Below are 19,048 nucleotides of genomic sequence, written 5' to 3'. Positions count from 1 at the left end.
GTCTGGCCTGGCGTCCGCAGAGGGTTCCGACCCAGCACCCATGTTTTGCAGCGGAACGCTCTGTTGCGGCTTTGTTCGTTGCGTTTCGTTGCCCCCTGAACGGTTGCAGGGAAACGCAGAGCCATGGTGCCACACGTGCCCAGGATCTCACTGCAGTGTCCAGCGGTTAAGAGTAAAGAGGCGAGCCTGTAACTGATCGTTGTGTTTCACTGCAATAAAATCCATTCCTGTGAATGATTTGTGAAAGAAGTGAAAGTATTGGTAAATACCAGGTTGGAAGGGACCTCAGGGATCATCTGGTCCAACCTTCCTGGGCAAAGCATGACCTGGACTAGGTGTCCCAGCACCGTGTCCAGCCAAATCTCAGAAGTGCCCAGCACTGGGGGATCCACCGCTGCCCTTATTCCATTGGTTGAATGTTCTCAGGAAAAATTTGCCTCTTGTGCCAAGTTGGAATCTCCAGGGCAGTAACTTGTACCCATTACCTCTCATCTTTTCCATGTGACCCCTTGTAAAAAGGGAGTCTCTGTCTTTGTAGCCACCATTTAAGTACTGGAACATGGTGATAAGGTCTCCCATGGGCCTTCTTTTCTCCAGGATGAACAAGCCCAGGTCTCTCAGCCTTTCCTCAATTACAGGCTTCCCAGTCTTTCTGGCCCTTCTCTGGACCTTCTCCAGCCTGTCCACATCTTTTTTGAATACCAGGGACCAATCCGAACACAGCATTCCAGGTGTGGCCTGAGAAGCACGCAGTAGAATGGGACGGTGACATCTTTATCTGTGCTGATGTTGCCCTTGTTGATGTAACCTTCATCCTGTTGGCTTTCTTTGCTGCAGCTGCGCCATGTTAACTCACATTGAGCTTGCTGTCCACCAAGACCCCCACGTCCCTTTCTATAGAGCTGCTCCCCAGCCAAATACATCCCCAAGTGCTAGGGTTTTAATAACTGAGGGGAAGGTCCCTTTCTGTTTGTGTTTGCACATGCTGAAACATTTAGGTTTTGGGGAAAAAAAAAAACCAACCAAACAAAAAAACCCCCCCCCCCCCCAAAAAAAAAAACCCAAAACAAACAAAAAGCCCCATTACTAATAGAGATTTAAAGTACCTCTTTTACATACGGCTTGTGTAATAGGTTGTGTTTTTGCATTGTATTTGACTGGAAACAAACCCTGGTCAAAAAACTCCTTGAATTCTCACTAAGTTTTGAAAAAATAAAGCCAGCATGTTAATAATAAGGTACTTATCATACAGAGTGATATGCCTAATTTAATGTGTGATTAGGTAGTCTAAACACAGCTCCTAATTTCTGCAGAAATGTTGCAGTCCTTCAGTTTTCTGTTATTCAGACTGCTGTGGCAAATTTGCGACATTTTTTTTTAGAGTGGAAGGACGAATCTGATTCAGAAATGTGTTCAAGAAAGCTAATGTTCTGTTCTTCCATCTTGCAGTATGAGATGTACACTATTGAGAGGAACGCTGAAAGGACAGCGTCTGCGGGCAGGCTGCTCTATGACATGTAAGTAGTCAGAGCTGCAACTCTGCAATTATGCCAGGTGCTTCTTTCCATAAATGTCAGACTTTCCAGAAGTACAATGTGTGTGTTCTTGGAAATACGTGTGAATAAATTAAGTAGAAAAGGTCTTCTTAATTAAAGATAAACAGTAAAAAGGAGGGTTTTATTTTCCATTTGCCGATTCCCATTCTTTCATAGGAAGGTTTTGTCTTGGAAACAGATTTGGAGATCACTGTGCATTCCTTGCCTCAAACTTTATTCCAGGTTTGTGAATTTTCCAGACCAACCTGCTGTATGGAGGGAGATTAGTGTTATTACATCGGCATTAAGGAATGACTCACAGGACAAGCAGACACAATTTTTAAAAGGTAACAATTCTGTTCAACAAATAGAGACAGTCCTGAAGGAATCTAAAGATAAGACCTCTGGTTGCATACCTTGTGTAACAAGTAAATGTTGGTCTTTGTAACTTTGCTTGTGGGCTGCAGGTATTTTTTTGATCAGTTCAGCATTAGAGGCTTCATTCAGTCTGTTAGGCTTAGAAAACACAAAGGGACAGAAGAAGCTGATGCCAATTGCTTTGTCTCTGATACAGGTAGACTTAAGTCTGCCAGAAAAAGCGGTGCTTAGAAAAGAGGTTGCATGGGGGATAAGTGAAACAGGATTTAGGAATCATCATCCCACTGATTGTAGAGAGCAGTGAATGATCGTAAAAATGGGGTGAATTCATACATATGAAGTGAGGCTTATGAAAATGAACAGGGACCAGAAGGGTTTGGTGCTTACTGCTGGCAGCCGCAGGCAGTTTTGAAAGCAGGATTTACACCTGAACACAAATTATAATCTGCTGTTTGAATATATGCTTCAGAAGCTCTAAGGATAAGCAGTGTGTAACTGCATAGAAGCTACTCCAGTTAAGGAAATACTTGCTTTTTCATGGCATGTGCTTTTTTTTTTTTTTCCAGAGAGAATACATAAAACTTTCAGGGAGAATATGTTTGTTTCTTTTTAGTGTTTTATTGGAAGTTTGAATTGCAAAAAATATCTTTTAATAATGGAAGTATTAATTGTAGAAGTGGAATTGAAGTAAAACATTAAATGAACGTTCTTGGAAAAGCGTCTTAAAATGCTGTACTACACTCATTAGCAGTCTTTCTGTGCACATAAATAAACACAGATAAATATTCATATGGTCTTTTCTGAAAGAAGCAGAAGGTTTTTTCCAGGCATAGATACTAAAAGCAGAAAAAAGCATAAGGGAATCTCTTTCATTCTGCATGGCAAGATGATGGTGACTAGTCTTTTAGACGTTGTCAATAAGCTTTACAACTCAGACATAGCAAGTTAGAGATTTTAATTTAATTTTTTTTTTAAGGATTATTTGAAACCCTTCCTGGTCGGGTCCAGTGTGAAATGCTACTGAAGGCCACAGAACAGTGTTTTAACACATTAGAAAGGGCAGAAATGCTACTACTACTTCTGCGACGTTTCCCAGAGACTGTGGTGCAACATGGGGTAAGAGAAGAGACGTTCATAGTAACTATTCAGGATATTGGGAATCTGTTTCTTGAAAATTTTCTGAAATGTATTTTCCTTTGCCTAGGGAGAGGGTGAGTCTTTTTACTCATGTTTAATTGTGGCTAATAACTCAGATTGCTGTATCTTGGGGTTACCAGCAGGAAAGAATTGGGCAGAAAACAAATGGAAGCAAAGAAAACGATTTTTTGTTTTGTAAACTCAAAGAATATTCCATCCTTTTTAAAAAAGCAGAATAGCACAAAAAGAGCGTGGAGGAGTATGACAGTCTAAGAATATTGCTTCATCTTTTTGTCAGTAAACTCACATTGAAGGCACAGTGCTTCAAGGTTATGACTAGACTCCTAAGAAGCAGCATTGTTTGCTTTGACTTGTGAAGCAACAGCTGGAGGTGTTTAAATAATGACCTGCTTTATGTAAGGACAATTTAAGGATAGTATAAAAATAGTTTAAAGAGTATAGAACCCGTTAGTTCTGAGACTGACTTACACTAACTAGTACTAGCATCAGGCAGAGTGCACAGTTAGTTACTACAGCTCAGATGACAAGCTGAAACTTTAGGGCCTGGTACCTCCATAGATATCACGTGTCTGTGCACGTCATTATGATACAGTTGCATGTGTAGTTTTTCTCTTAGTTGTCTTTTGCTATCTGCTGGCATTGCTCTTCAGCTGTTACTAAGTAAGGATGGTTTAACTATGTATTTAGAAACTAGCACATGCAGTTGGCATATATAGTTAGTTGCTACTCATGCATCCACTGAATTGAACTGCGGTTAAAAAGTTTCTGAAACCACTGGTCCAGTGTTTGATTTTCACCTCTGCTTACATAGGTAGGCCTTGGAGAAACATTATTAGATGCTGAAAGCATTGAAGACCAAGAATCCCCAGTGAATTGTTTTAGAAAACTATTTGGTAAGAAAATATTAATGTTCTTGTTTTATTATACAGCATTTTAGTATGGCAACATTCTATGTTCAGTAAGCTACTTTCAGGTTATTAAAATCAGAAAATCACTTCACTCAGAAGAGGCTCAGGCCACATTAGGCCAGACGAACTGTATGGTACAAATTGGTGTTACAGCCGCTCAGGTTCTTTGTGATCCTTTGTGGTGTATGGTCAGCCAGGGATGGATGCTTACATTGATGATTGAGAAACCCTACTTGGGACAAATAGAATGATTTTTTGTTTGTTTTCTATTCTAGTTTGTGATGTTCTTCCCCTAATAATTAACAACCCTGATGTTCGACTTCCTGCCAGCTTGTTATACAAATACCTGAATAAAGCAGCAGAATTTTATATTAACTATGTTACTAGATCTACACAGACAGAAAGCCAATATCAAGGTAAGAATATTGTTATAAAATTAACCTTTCTTAGGATGTGCTTTAGTATTACTGAATTGACATCCATAAATGAAAAAGAAAAAATAATAAAAAAATCACTACTTTGATGTAATGTATCCCATAAACAAGGATTAATAGCAGTACTTGATGTTTCTTCGTTCTTTGACATCAGGTAAGAATCTTATCCAGCCTATTAGCTCTCTTGTACAAGGAAGCAAAAATGCCTGCCGCTCCCTGATAGCCTTCTCGGTAAAGAGTGGTTACCCTGAAAGCTCCAATGTACATATCTCCTTCTTGAAAATAAATAAGTTGGTTTGATTTCTTTATGAAGAGAAAAATGTGCTGGTTCTCCTAGGTTCACAAGATTCCTCTGATATTATGTCTCCAAGCAAGCGTAGCTCTCAGAAATATGTAATAGATGGTCTCACAGAGAAATCATCACAGATTACAGATCCTTGGGAGAGGCTATTTAAAATATTGTCTGTGGTGGGAATGAGGTGTGAATGGCAAATGGATAAAGGAAGAAGGTGAGAAATTTGTACTTTTCCAGGTATTTCTTCTCAAGGAGAATTTGGCTTTTTAATTCTTAAGAAGATGGGTTGAAGAAAGATTTTAACCAGAGGACATTCTGTGTGAAATCAGTGCAGGTTTTCTTTTAAGACTGTACAGTGTAAAGCAAAAACATGGATTCTGGGGGCAATTTCAAATTAGTCTCTAACCTAAACCTTTGTTGATGAAAGTTGTGTATAAGAACTGTAGTACTGTGGAGCATCCTTCCTTATGTGCCTCAGCAAAGAGAATCATACTGAATGTTCAGTGAAGTTTCACTGGAGTGCACTCACAGCCTCCAATGACGTACAGCTGGGAGACAGCCTCAGCTAAAACATTAAGTTTTTAATGTTCACTGTGTATTCTTTCCTTTAGTTTCAGAGTCTGTGTAAAATTCTGAATTCTTCTTGTCTCACTTCAGAAGTTTTGGTGATATTCTGCATCGAATGAAAGACCTCTGCAGATACATCAGTAACTTCGATAGTGATGCACACATTAAATATAAGAATCAAGTAGTGTATTCCACGATGTTGGTCTTCTTTAAAAATGCATTCCAGTATGTCAGCAACATCCAGCCGTCGCTCTTTCAAGGTTAGTTTCTAATGTTTCAACTTTTGTAAAGAGTTCTTGGTGATTTCATTGCTAATGTCTGAAAGATCATTTCTCATTAGTCTGTTGAAACTATCATTTGACAGAGTGATGTGGGTCTTTTTAAAAATACTTCCAAGACATTAGTCTTGCGAGCATAAGTAGTTTATGACAACTGCTATAGTGGATCAGACCAAAGATCAATTTAACTTAACATTGTGGTTTCAGCTTTGGCCAGCAGCAGTTAGTTGTCTAGCAAAGACAAAAGTAACAGAACAGATGTTATGAGAAACACCCCTAGGGCTGATTCCTGCTCTTTTATCAGCATCGTGTTTGTTTCATTTTCTTCTTTGGTTCTTTGAAGCTTACATTTTCCTGGCTTCCTTCAGTCAAAAGATTGTACAAAAGCTTCCACAACATAAGTGAAGATATTTTTACATTAGGAACACACAACAAATTTATAATTGATCAAATAAAAACTGAATAGGAAAAGATCTCCTGAAATTCACGAGCTTCCAAGTTTTCTTTCTTTGTATAGTTTAAGTACAATTTTTAAAGTGTGTTTTGCACATTAATCGTAATTTGTAATTAATTTGTAAATTGAACATTTCAAGTATGAATATTATCTATGCTTTTTTCTGTCCACTTAAATCTGCATTTGGGGCATATTGGATTGCCTGGAACACCTTGGACTGCTTCTTCAGGGATTGACTGGATTTTTCAGGGATGGCTCAGAAGCTGAGGGAAGTCCTTCAACCTACAGTTTGTTTAGAACTTACTGAAATAGCATCACAGAGGGGAATTTTTAACTCTTAATAGTGTGCATTTCCTGCTTCTTCACTCACTGTTAAGGAATCCCTTGCAACAGTAACAGTTGTCACCATAGGTAATTAGTACACTATAGGTAATTGACACTACAGTTACTGATTCATGGTAAGACTGTGTTGTGTGTTGTGTTTCATTACAATTTCCTGTGTGGAGCAAATGATCATTAGAGTAATGGAACACTCAGTGCAAATTATGGGTTTTAACTTTCTGTAAAGTTGGGTCATCAGTTGGATGGTGCCAGTAGATAGCTAAGCTCAGAAGACAAATAACATGGCAACCTGTATGCAAAGAAAACGAAGTCATTTCAACAAATACAGGAACTGATGGAGTTGAGTTGTTTTGTTTTTTTTTTGCTCTATCCAGAGGAAAGAAGAGTTATGGTGGGGCACTGACATACTTTAACTGTGCATGTAGTTTTAGCTGCTTGATTCTGACTTGAGGAAGCAAGGGAATAAAGCACTGGTGAAAATGTTACTTTATAAGTTGTGCAACTGAATATGTTAAAACTCATGTTTTCAGACTGAACCACTAAAAGAAAATGTATACTGAGATAGCAGAGTGCAGTCCCTTCAGTGCAGCATTTCTGGTACCTTCTGTGATTTTTCTGACATCAGGAAAATATTTCAAAGACATCTTTTACTTATTTCTGCTTTAGCATTGAAGTCCAGCAGCATTCAATGCCTCTCATATCGTATCATTAGGGCTTTTTCTCTCTCTCTTTGGAAGGCTCACTGTGGGAATGTAGAATCGTATGTATTTTGGAAGTGTAGTGGAGAGGGGAAAAGCTATATTCTCCTTAATCCAGTAGTTCTGATCTTTGATCTGTGACTTTCTTCTCATGTGCATGGACTTGGCAAGAAAACTCTGGAGAAAAAGTTTTTCAGTGCATTTGTCTTGCATAATTCATATCTGCCTTGCTGGAGACTTAGGAAATGAATGAGGCAATTCACACCTCTTGTAACTTTCAGGCTGCCTGCAGGCTTGGCAGGAGTCACTGTTTGGGCTAATGCTTCTAGGGGGTTATTTATAACACTCTGTGCTTTATAAGCTCTGTAAGCTTAGATTCTAGACTGGTTAGACACAGAAACACAGCATTGCTCTTTGTATGGCTTTGTAACTTACAGTAATGTAAGAGAAGGCTTGCAGCCCAGGTGAAGGGTGAGGTTAGGTTTGGCTTTGTTTTAAGACTGAAGGTTTTGGAATAAAGGCTGTAGTGCTCTTGCCTGCTACTGAGAAGAGAACATTTCTTTGGAAAGCAAAGCAGTTAACTAGTATTCATTCAAACTAGTATGAGTAAAAGAAAAACCCACTTTTTTCTTCTCAGGTGTTACAAGAGGCAGCTTTTGAGATTCTAGTGGTAAAACTCTTCCAGCATCTTAGTTGTGGTACTTTCATATGTGTTTCTCATGGATGCTATTTTCTACATTATAACTTGGCTCTATTTTTCAGTTCACATGGGTTAGATTCCAACACAGTGGCATACTTGGTGGTACAGGAGAGGTGATTTAAATGTGTTGTTGCCTTTGCGTAAGGGACATTTCACTGGTGGTATTTAGTTTGAAACTAGTCAGAGGAGAGAACATTATTTGTTAAGCATGCCAGGTTGGTTATTTCGTGTAAAAAATTCTGTCATAGTGGGCTCCTTACACATTACTTTTGGGTAGCTGGAAAAAGCTTCCTATAGGTTCTTTTATGTCAAGAGATGAAATGGATTGTCATTATACTAAGCTCTGAAATAATTTTTTTTGCAATTATGAATGAGGTCTTAGACTCATATCTTTCTGCAAACAAAAGAAATGCACATACTGAAAATACTTGTCTGCACTACTGTCTTGTCTGGTAGAGATTTCAAAAAGGGAAAACAGATTAATGCATTTCCCCTTTCATTTATATTTCTTTTTGTCTGAGCTTTCCACGTATATATATGTAACTTTCTGCAAAAGCAAAAAATGTTACCAGAAGGAAAGCCGCCTCAGTAGTGGCCATGTACTACTGTTGCTTGAGATTAAGAAGTGTTGTTACTATTTTATATCTAATGAAACTTAAGCACCAAGGTTTGAAATTGCAGGTACCAGATCTCACTGGATGTACCTTGACACCAGTGGAAGTAGAAGTTAAGCCTTTTGTGCTTTGAAATGAGGCTTCTCCAGAGGCTTTGAGGAGTGAAGATGGGCTCTGGCAGTCAATTAAAGGTTTAATTCTGTACACTGAAATTAGTGGGGACAAAGCTGACGCCGAGTGATCCTTCGGGAGATTTTGTGATAAAGTATACTCTCTTCTTTGAGGCATCGGTGCCTGTCAGCATATTGCTTTGGTTTCTCATGTGAATGTTTTGAGAACATTGCTGTGCTTTGCCATGTTCATGGCTGTTAACTTCAAAGCCATTTGTTCTGTTGTACTTGCGTAAAGGCAAATAGTACTTGATAAGAGAACACCTTCTGCCTGAGTATATCTTGTGACTACACTGTTGGAAATAAAAGGATGCAAAGGTATTTTGAAGCTCCCAAGCAAATTCTTGTGGTGTCTAGTAGATGCATTCTGACCTTTACTGTAAGGCTGCTTTGAGAAAACCATAGTTTTACCAGCATAGTTTAAGCTTATGCAACTTAAATGAACCAATTTCAGATTTTCTCTAGCATTGCAATGATTATTTGTGAAGGAAACAAAACCAACGTGATGTAGGCATCAGATCTTTCAGATCAGTTCAGAGCCATCTTGAATTAATATATCCTTAAATCCAGGTCCAAATGCTCCAAACCAAGCCCCACTGGTTCTTGTTGAGGATGTGACCAACGTCTATGGTGATACAGATATTGATCGTAACAAACACATACACAAGAAGAGGAAACTTGCTGAGGGAAGAGAAAAAACAATGGTAACTTTTCTAGACTTCTTTGTCTGTAATAAGAATGGCACAGGTACTGCAATTTAGACAAAAATGGTTTTGACACAGGTGTAGTAGATGTAATTTTTAGAGCTACCCTGGAATAGCTGTTTATGACCACAAATTGCAAACATATTTTTTTGCTAAAGCCAGCAGAAATAAAACAATTTTTGTAGCAATTGTTGTAGACATGTATGTGCTGATGTGAATGTTTTAACTTGAAGGAGTTCAGCTGAAACTGCAGAAGCTGTTATAAATGGTAGCTATAGCAGTCAGATGTTCCACAGCTACACCTCCAAATTAATTGACTTTTCATGATTGGAACTATGAATACATCTACTTCTTTAGTCGTATAAACACACAGTTTTATAGAATTTCTCTGCTGGCAGAAGTATGCAATTATACAAGAATTACATTTCCTTTACGTGATGCCACTTCAGGCTTAGACTAGGTGATAAAGCATGAAGTGTGTACATACTCTGATGGATAATCTGGCGGAAGCTCAGTGGTGGTACACGGTGTTTAACAGAAAGAATTCTTTGGGGATATCATTTATCACACTATACCACTGAGTTTCTTGGTAGCAAGTCAATTGTTGTAATATTAAAACAATCTAAGCAAAAAGACACCTAACAGCACTTAAACTAGGAGCTTGGCATCTTTAGTACAGAATTGTTTTCTTGTGTTCAGTGAACTTCTGTGACTTCAGAGTCCTTTGAAATAAGTATAAGTTAAGAAATTAATGTCTTTGTTCGATACTGACTCTTAAGCAGAGCTCAGATGATGAGGATCCTTCTGGGAAGGTGCGAAGTCGACATATTACCGTAAACAAGGCAGATCTTGCAAACTCTGTTGAAGTATTAGAGAGCTTTAAACTGGCAAGAGAGAGCTGGGAGCTGCTCTATTCTCTGGAATCGCTCGACAAAGGTAAGGCTAACTGGTGGCAGAGTTGCATTTAGGCTTCATTGCTGTGCACAGAGGTCATTTTACTGTTGTTAAAATGCAATTCCTGTCATTGTGAATCCTTAAAATTGCATTTACTTTCAGTCCTGAGTATTTTTTATGTAAGTTCTAATAAGAAGCTTTATCAGTTGTTGCACTTCTGAATATTTTGTTCCTAGATTTAGTTACATTTTTCATGCATCTTTGCGTATGCACACCCACTCCTCTTGGAAGCAGCAATTACTGAAGGAATAGTTGGTTAATAGTAGTGCTGCTAATCTAATGAGCGTGTGCTGCTAATGGCTGCTTTAGTCGATTCTGAAGACGTGTATTTACTGTGTCTCTCCCTTTCTGATAATATCTGGTGTGATAATCTAGAGAGCAAAGTTCTCTTCTAAAATGCAGACAAATAGTACCACCTAGCTGCTTTTAGAATTGTTGGACACTGAATCAAAGTATGGTTGTACAGGAAGAAAGTATCCTGTATTTGAGAGATTTCACACTCTTACGGTTTTGTTTAGTTTGGGGTTTGGTTTGGCTTGGGGTTATTTTTAAATTCATCTATTTTTCTTCTTCTAGATAAGTGATTTTTTTAACCCAAAGCCATGAAATGCTTAATTTTCTCTTTTTCTTCTCTGGCCACTTATGCAGAGTTCACCAGAATTTGTTTGGCATGGAAGACGGACAGCTGGCTTTGGTTAAGAATCTTTCTTACAGACATGATCATCTACCAGGTAAAAAAAAAAAAGTAGAAACTAATAAAAATGACACCATTACATTACTCTTCCTTCTAGTGAATAGCTGTTCTGATTAGCCAGCTTGACTGCTTTAAGTGCCTACTGATGTTATCCTTTAAAGCATGACCCTTCTGGGGATGGAACCATACCATTCTTACCACAACTTGGCATATTCCTGTACCAATAGCTGTTTGTTGAGTTTTGGCATATGGAAAAGACCTCTGTGGTGGCATTTTGACCAGTATATATATATTGTGTTATGGAAGGAAATTGCATTTTATTCATCTGACATGTATTATATTGGAACACAATCAGAGAGAAGAATTTTCAAGCAGCAGCAGATTTTAGCGTGTCTCAGTTAAAATTTATCACTCTCCTCAGAAATCAGGGTGATTCTGCTCGTTCCAGATACCATCTATAGAATAAAGCTCGTTCTTCTGTATTTTTTCCTTTGGGAAATATTTTTGCCTGTACTTGTACCTGAGCAGGAGCTAATTTAAACTTTATTCCTCTAAATAAAGTAATGATTAATCCTGAAGAGCACTATTATTTGTTTCAGATACAAATGTGATTTCTAAGCAGGCTTTTTAAAGCAGAGTTCTGTTTGTCCTCTCACTGCCTTGCAAGCGATCAATCCACACCCCTGTCACTGGAGAGTGTTCTGCTAGATTAAAATTCTGAAGCCCTGTTATCTGGACACACTGTGTTTTGAAAGCTTTCTGCAAGGGAAATTTTATTTCTGTCTTTCTACCCAGTGTATACAGAAGACCCAAACACTGACTTTTTGTATCTTTTTTTTAAAGGGGCAGTACAAAAAAGCAATTAGCAGCCTACATCACTTAGCAGCTCTTCAGGGCTCTCATTCTCCACAGCAAATTACAGGTCAAGGATCACTAGAAAATCAGAGAGCACTAATCCAGTTAGCAACATGCCATTTTGCCCTCGGGGAATATCGGGTACGTACAGCATCTGGTCCTTCATCATCTGGTCCTTCATCATCTGGCCGTGTGATTCCCGTTTGTCATCTTCCTTTGAATTTTCCCATTAGCTTGCTTTCAACAGGGTATCAAACATACTGAAAAATCTATGCTTCACAGGGAGAAGAATTGTACTTCCTGGCACATTAAGTGACTGTCCAGTAGCATCTCTCTTACATAGTCTGGTAGTTATGATTTGGGGGGTTTAGTCACGATTTTCCATAGCTGCAAGTGTTTGAGGTGTCCGTGGAAGCAATCTTAAATTTGAAGTCCTTAACTTGACTGAAACAATGTCAACTACTGAGGGGAAAATTTTTAGGTATAGGCTTCATGTGGCAGGGGAAGAAAAGGTTTGTAGAAAAGAAAATACTGTGATCATCTTAGAAAGGAATTAGTTATCAGCTGACAGTATAAGAGACTCTAGAACATTATTTCCTGGGCTGACTTCTGAACTTGCTTTACCTTTGCAATATACATACTTTATGTTTTCAATATTACAGGAGTGCATGGTGGTCTTAGGTCAGTCAGTGTCAGCACTCATAATAAAGGCTGTGTCTCTGAGGATCTAGCGTCATGCTAGTACTACTGAGCAAGTCTTTGTCCCTTCCAGTTTACTACTTTTACTGGAAATGGGATAATATCCCCAGAGACCTCTTAGTGTCTCTAGGAAATAGCATTAAAAATTCATTGATTTCTGTCATGCTGTCAGATTGCCATTTTCCTTTCTATTTTTACTATGGACAGAACAAGCTTTTAAAAGCTATTCTAAGAATTCATTTGAAAACTTAATCCTTCAAAGTGAAATAGCTTCTGATTGCAGTCGTACTGATCTTACACTCTTGAAATGAAGAATGCCAGTACATATTTTTTTTTCACAATTCAAATTACTTAGGTAAGCTCTTGGAGATTGTTTAGTGAGAACTACATCTTTCTGCTCAGCCAAACTAAGTGATGCATTAAATCCACTCAAATTCTAGCAGAAAATTTTGTGATTGTTTTTTAAGTTTGCATATCTGAAATATTTAATCATAGATGAATTTGAAGAAATTCAGTTAGACTTAGCATTATCATGTCCCCCTTGTTCTTTTTACAGCAAACCTGCGAAAAAGTGCTTGACCTCATGTGCTGTATTTCACTTCCAATACAAGAAGGCGGTAGAGTACAAGAGGAGCAACCTAAAGTCAAGTCTAAATTCAGGAAAGGTAAGGAACTGCTACTAACCTAAACTCAGTGTCAGTTCAGTTTTAGTTTATGCGTTTTGGTTGAGCATATAGTTCTTCTCCTTTTGTATTACAAAATGGGAGGAGGTTCTTTATCCCTTCTTGTTTTTGTGAGTGATTTTCCTGCTGGTACCTATTAAAGTATATTGGTGACAAATTCCTACCACAGGAAAGAAGAGAAACGAAAACATTATGTGTAACTTCATGTTTTGAATCATTCATAATATACCTTCAAAGTTTTTCTCCCTTCCTGAGATTTGGCAATTGTGGATTTCTCTTGCTCCATTCTAATTTCTTCCAAATTTAGATAATCATGATATCACTAAAGAAGCATACGATAAACTGTTCTGTTGCAGGGTCTGATTTGAAGCTTTGGCCGTGTACCAGTAGAGCAATCATGCCTTACTGCCTTCATCTACTGTTAGCTTGTTTCAAGGTAAGCTATAAGGCTTTGAAGTCGATGCTGTCTCTAAGGCCTAGTGTATGTATCTGGAGTCCTGAAACTGCATGGCCTTATCCCATTGTTCTGACAAGGTTTGAAGGGCTGTGTTTCAAGTGCTTCTCACCTAAATAGGTTTGTGGAGGCTCTTTTTTTGCAGGGGAGGGAGTGTTGATGAAGGAGGATTTGTTCTCTTTTTTGTCTCTTGTATTTGTTTTAGTTCTGTGCAGGGAGATAGAATTAATCTCAAGATACTTTTGTCTGTATTCAGACTTCCCTTATAGGTCAGTGGAGAGAATGTGATATTCTGGCTAGAAACGTCCAACCTATTTTAAATGTATATATTAAGGCAGAATGAAATACACTCCTAAAAAACTTCTTGTGTATTTGCACAGATGTAGATGAGATGAACCCTGTGTATTTATAAAAGTAACACGTGTTTCCTGATTGTCTCAATGCCAACTTTTTCCCTGAAGCTCAGAGCTTTCACAGACAGCAGAGATGATATGGCGCTGGGTCACGTAGTAGTTCTGCTTCAGCATGAGTGGCCAAGGGGTGAGAACTTGTTCCTGAAAGCCATCAACAAAATCTGCCAACAAGGAAACTTCCAGTATGAGAATTTTTTCAACTATGTCACGAGTATCCTTTCTCTAACCAAGAATGCCTTTCACATCCAAAACTACGTGCTGGGGTGTTGAAAAAGCCATTAGATAGTTTCAGTAGGAGTTCTGTCCCTGAATCGTATTCTGTGTTTATTTCCATGCCATGTAAGCCTCTTGTAATAGGTGGTAGTGCACAATAGACTGTGTATGTGCCTCTTGTCACCTGTTCTGGCAGCTGAGGGTACCCTTAAGTACATTGCAATTGCACTGCCATTCAGAAAACCAGCAGCAGCTCAGGCTGCCCCTGCAAGTGATGGCAGTCTTTCCAGTACAATATATAGGGCATTATACTACAAAATTGTTAACAAAAACGAAAAAGTGATCCCTGTGCTTCAAAGAGTTGAATGATTTTGGCTGTTGTTCATGAAATGCATTGTGTGGGTGAGATTTTTGGATTAAGATAATGAGCTATGTCAAAGTTCGTGCAAAGCATGTGTCATTTCTGTACTCTGATACCTGACATACGCTTGGATCAGCATACACACATGTAGACAGTTTAGTGTTTAGCCTAAACAGACATGCAGCCATGGTCCCTAGGAAGCAAGGGGTCTAACTCCTATCTGAGACAACTTAAAAAAAACCCACTCTGGTATTAAGGGAGGGAAAGAAAAAGGAAGAAAAGCTATATAAAGGGACCAAAATAGAGCACTAAAAAGGGTGGTGTGTGCCACTGTGGCAGCATTTCCTTCAGTCCCAGTGCTTCAGTTTGCACTGCTTTGATAACCTGCAAGGCAGGCAAAGTAAGTAAAAACCACCAGGGAATTTGTGGAGAGGAGATTTTATTACCTGTGTCTGACTATACATACAAAGAAATAAAAAAAAACCTGACTGCTGTATTTGTACATTAAAAACCCCATTTGTCATGAATTTGTAGAGGATTAGCAGTACATACTGTGATGATCTTTACTGCTTTTAAGAAGGAGATACTTCAATAGCTGTTCATTTTGACCGTCCTTTCAGCAGTGTGGCTTGAAGTGTGAGGGATAAGAAGGAATGTTCTCTATAGGTTTGTCCCTACTCAAATCCTTAATGTTTTCTTCAGATATTGATATGTTGGAGGAATTTGCTTATTTAAGAACACAGGAAGGAGGGAAAATTCATCTGGAACTGCTACCAAATCAAGCAATGTTGATCAAGTAAGTACAAAAAAGCATTTATTGTTTTCTCTGGGATGGAAAAAATGGGAGTATGTACTGGTTGTCTTTGTTTTCATGTTATCTTCTGGATAGTAAGCTTCTCATGTCTTTGACCTTAAAATTAAGGAATTGGCTAAGGAGTTCAGACAAGGCAGTGAGCTGCATTTTCTGACTCTCCTGCTGACTTGTGAGTTGTTTTTTTTTTTTTTTTTATGTTCTTCAACTTTAAACTCCTACTTTTACAGAACTTTATTCCTAAATGTGGCATTTGCTTTAGAAAAACTGATATTAAAGTGATTACAGTATTGCTCTTTCAATCAGACACTTGCACTTTGCAGGAATTCTTTAAATAATCAGGTCTGAGTGCAAGGTGGTGTTACTAATTTTGCTGAAGGGTAATGCTAACCAGAAAGCACTGTTTGTTGTAAACAAAGTGATGAAAGACCACTGAATAATTAAAATCTTCGGTATAAAGCATAAATTAAATCACACTCCAGGTAAACTCTACTAACCTCTGTGTCAGAACTAGCAGGTCATCTCTTGCTATGTACTGAAGAAGCTTATTCTGCTTAGCTTCTTATGAGATGCTGAAGAAATTAATAATTTGGATTAACTTCCTAGGTGTTCTTAGTTTTGAGTCAAGACTGAACAAGTATCTGCTGCCGGGTTTTAGTGGCAGAATGTTTTGGAACATCCTGGTTATTTATTAGCACTTGTGGTATTTTGCTTTATAAGAGGGGGAGTGCTAAAGTTTGTTGAAATTCCAGTTTGGGTGTAGTATTCTGGCTATTCACTAACTAGAAATTGGCTAAAGTTTTCCAGAAAATGGGACCCTGACATTAGACAACTGGATTGAAATTCAGACTAGGAAATAGATTTTTCCAGAGTTCTAGGTAATGAACAGAAAAATGGGATACTAGGTGTAATTAAAGAAAAGAAGAAATACAAATGCTTAATTATGTGACAGAAAATTTTCTCTTCTAGGCTCTAGATATTCAATTTCTTACCCTCACTGCTTGTAACCAGCTGTATGAAAACAAGAATTGGGGTATGCTGTACTATATACGATGTTAATAAACTCTGTCAGCAAGAGGGCTTAGCACCCAAGACTATGTCTGGTTAACTTAGGTGCTATCTCAAGTTAGTTGCAATAGTTCAGTGCTATTTCTCTGCATCATGGCTTTTATTTTGGTTGGTGTGGTAGCTGTTACTTACTGTTCCGACCCCACCAATCAGGAAGTAGACAGTGAGCAGTATCTCTAGCAAGACAGAAATCTCTCTTTGACTTAGATAAAAATGTGCTGGCACAGCTGTTTTGTGGGACAGTGATTGGTAGGCTCAAAATCTGATGTTTCAAAACTATCACTGACTCTGGTTGTATGAGCTGCTGCACCATCGTAGAGTCATAGAATGGTCTGGGTTGGAAAGGACCTTAAGATCATCTGGTCCCAACCCCCCCGCCATGGGCAGGGACACCTCACACTAGACCATGTTGCCCAAGGCTGTGTCCAGTAATGAGCAGAGGCTGCTCAGATACTGTGCAGTCACACACAGGAAGACTTAACCTTGAGTTTGCCACAGCAGTCCAAAGACAAAAAGCAGTTGCTCCTTTGCTTAATCTTTCCTCAGCATGAATATACATAGCAATCCTGCATCTTCATTGGTGGAGAATGTATTACAGATATTACATGTTTGTTATAAGGGCAGCTTCTTGTTTTATGACTTACAGGACATTTTCTCCCCAGGTGAATTCCCCATTCTTCTGCCAGTACTTGTGTACTTGTACATACTGCCAGTATGTGTACTTCATAGGAAATCATACTGATTTTTCTGAACCCAGGAAGGCAAACTGCAAGGTGGTTTTCAAAAGCTGAAGTAAGATCTTTGTAGCCTGCAGACGTGCAAACAAGTCCTGCAAAATATATATATAGTTTGTAAAAGCTCCCTTTGCTCGTATCTGCTGTGGGAATATGAAGGTCCATGGTTTTAGTTTAATTGGTGATATAGCCAGCTCATTCTCTTTGCAGTGTCAGCAAGACTTCTGTGGAGAGTTCTGAATTCAGCCACTTAGCATTTTGGAACTCCATTCTAGACAAGCCAAGTTTCAAGTTTTACCATGTCAGTGGTGGCAGTGTTAACTAGTGAGGTGAAAGAGGAAAAGAACAACATGCAAGAAATGACTGATTAATATTGTGCTCCTCTTTTTCATAAATCTTACTCTAATAAGTCTACTCTTAGCCTACCGAACTGCAGAAACGTGATGTGAAAGCTGTTGAGTGTTCTGCCTCTACTCGCGTTCCCATCACATCTCTCCCTTGGGGACAGCAGAGGAAAAGCTCAGTGGGTTTGAAGGGAAACGAAGTATGTTGAAAGTGTACTTTTTATTCTGATTGGGCACTTGGGTATGCATAGTTCTGACGGCAGACCTTGCAAACAGGAATGAAGACACAGTTGTGCAGAATCCCTTTCGCAAACATCTGCCACTCTGGGACCAATAACATCTTGCTGTTTCTTCGTATTTTCTGCTCCCCGTGTCCATTTTTGTGAGCTCTGGGTTTATTCATGCCAAGAACTCATGGAAAAAAAGTCTCATTTGATTGAGTAATTCTTGTGAATATTTTATTTCAGGTTATTCTAGAGTGTTTCTGTACTACTAAAATGTCCTGTCTTTACTTGACATTTATAAGTATAGCTCTCCATCTGTATTTGTTAGTAAATTACAGATACTAACCAAAATGCCCACCTGTGAGATCGGACAGTAGGCCCCTAATTCGTTATTACAGGTATCTAAGTGCAAGTCCTGCTTCTCTGCTCCCTTCTTAGCATCTGTGGGGGTGCCTGAAATGATTTAGGTTAAGAAACTAGGCCTGTTCCGTATACACTAAATTACTCATTTCTCCTTCGGTGGGGCACTGGATTTGCTCTAGGCTGGACATAAGAAGTTACTATCTTGTTATACATAGCACACACAGACAAGGACTGAACTGTGAAATTCAGTCCTTGAACACACAGGAAGACAAACTGTCTTTCAGGTCATAAATGGGAAGTTGTTCTGAGTAGGTGTTTGTGCTCTGACATTGTGCCATCCTCTAACAGCCATTTTTGTATGCAGTTTGAATTTGAAAAGGTGAAAAAGGCCATCTGTAGGCTAATGAAAAGATACTTAGGCAACCTGTAACATACACTGTCATGTACTCAACTTGGCCAATACCCGCTGTGCATGCACTCGGCTTGGGCTCAGCAGCAAATCACTTAACTCCAAGCCGTGGGCTCTCCTGGTTCACTGACACGCTCTTGCCAGCTCTGCAGGGAAACTGTGGTATCCGCAGTGCTCCTCTGATTAAATCTTCTCTGACTGACATGCTTCCTGGGAGAAGCTGGCACAGTACAACTGTGAATTGGTTTTGCCCTACTGCTGTCCTTTCTCCCAGTGTAACTGTCCAAAAGGATGGGTATACGTTTAGACCACAGCTGCAGAACAGCCTTGCAGTGAAATCTGGGGGTACTTGCATGCTTGGTGCTGTTAGGGTCCTGCACCCCTTTGGCTGCCCGGTGGTCATACTGCTGTGTGGTCTCACCCCAGTTCTTTGTTGCCCCTTTTCTGGAGAGTCGTTCTGCACCGGAGGGGGAGTTGGTGTGTGGGTGTTTGAATGCTGCTGTTTGCTGTTTCTTAAAGGACTTCTAGCCCTCC

General features: G+C 39.0%; 1 protein-coding gene across 1 annotated transcript in view; it reads left to right on the top strand.

Moving 5' to 3' along the window:
- Positions 1-1,449: 1,449 nt before the first annotated feature.
- The window catches only part of INTS10 (integrator complex subunit 10), a gene marked incomplete at its 5' end in the record, with an annotated part of 19,967 nt that continues 2,368 nt past the window's right edge, over positions 1,450-19,048 (top strand). Inside the window, 15 exons of the mRNA XM_010013502.1 lie at positions 1,450-1,517; positions 1,779-1,882; positions 2,890-3,029; positions 3,883-3,964; positions 4,255-4,395; positions 4,751-4,922; positions 5,366-5,535; positions 9,102-9,235; positions 10,018-10,171; positions 10,838-10,920; positions 11,727-11,879; positions 12,994-13,102; positions 13,477-13,556; positions 14,036-14,198; positions 15,264-15,357. Coding sequence (XP_010011804.1) covers positions 1,450-1,517; positions 1,779-1,882; positions 2,890-3,029; positions 3,883-3,964; positions 4,255-4,395; positions 4,751-4,922; positions 5,366-5,535; positions 9,102-9,235; positions 10,018-10,171; positions 10,838-10,920; positions 11,727-11,879; positions 12,994-13,102; positions 13,477-13,556; positions 14,036-14,198; positions 15,264-15,357 — 1,847 coding nt within the window. The remainder of the gene's footprint in view (positions 1,518-1,778; positions 1,883-2,889; positions 3,030-3,882; positions 3,965-4,254; positions 4,396-4,750; positions 4,923-5,365; positions 5,536-9,101; positions 9,236-10,017; positions 10,172-10,837; positions 10,921-11,726; positions 11,880-12,993; positions 13,103-13,476; positions 13,557-14,035; positions 14,199-15,263; positions 15,358-19,048) is intronic.

This window comes from Nestor notabilis, unplaced genomic scaffold (genome assembly GCF_000696875.1).
Source record: "Nestor notabilis isolate BGI_N333 unplaced genomic scaffold, ASM69687v1 scaffold25684, whole genome shotgun sequence".
In the NCBI taxonomy this organism is placed as follows: domain Eukaryota; kingdom Metazoa; phylum Chordata; class Aves; order Psittaciformes; family Psittacidae; genus Nestor; species Nestor notabilis.
This window is presented reverse-complemented; position numbering and strand designations above follow the sequence as displayed.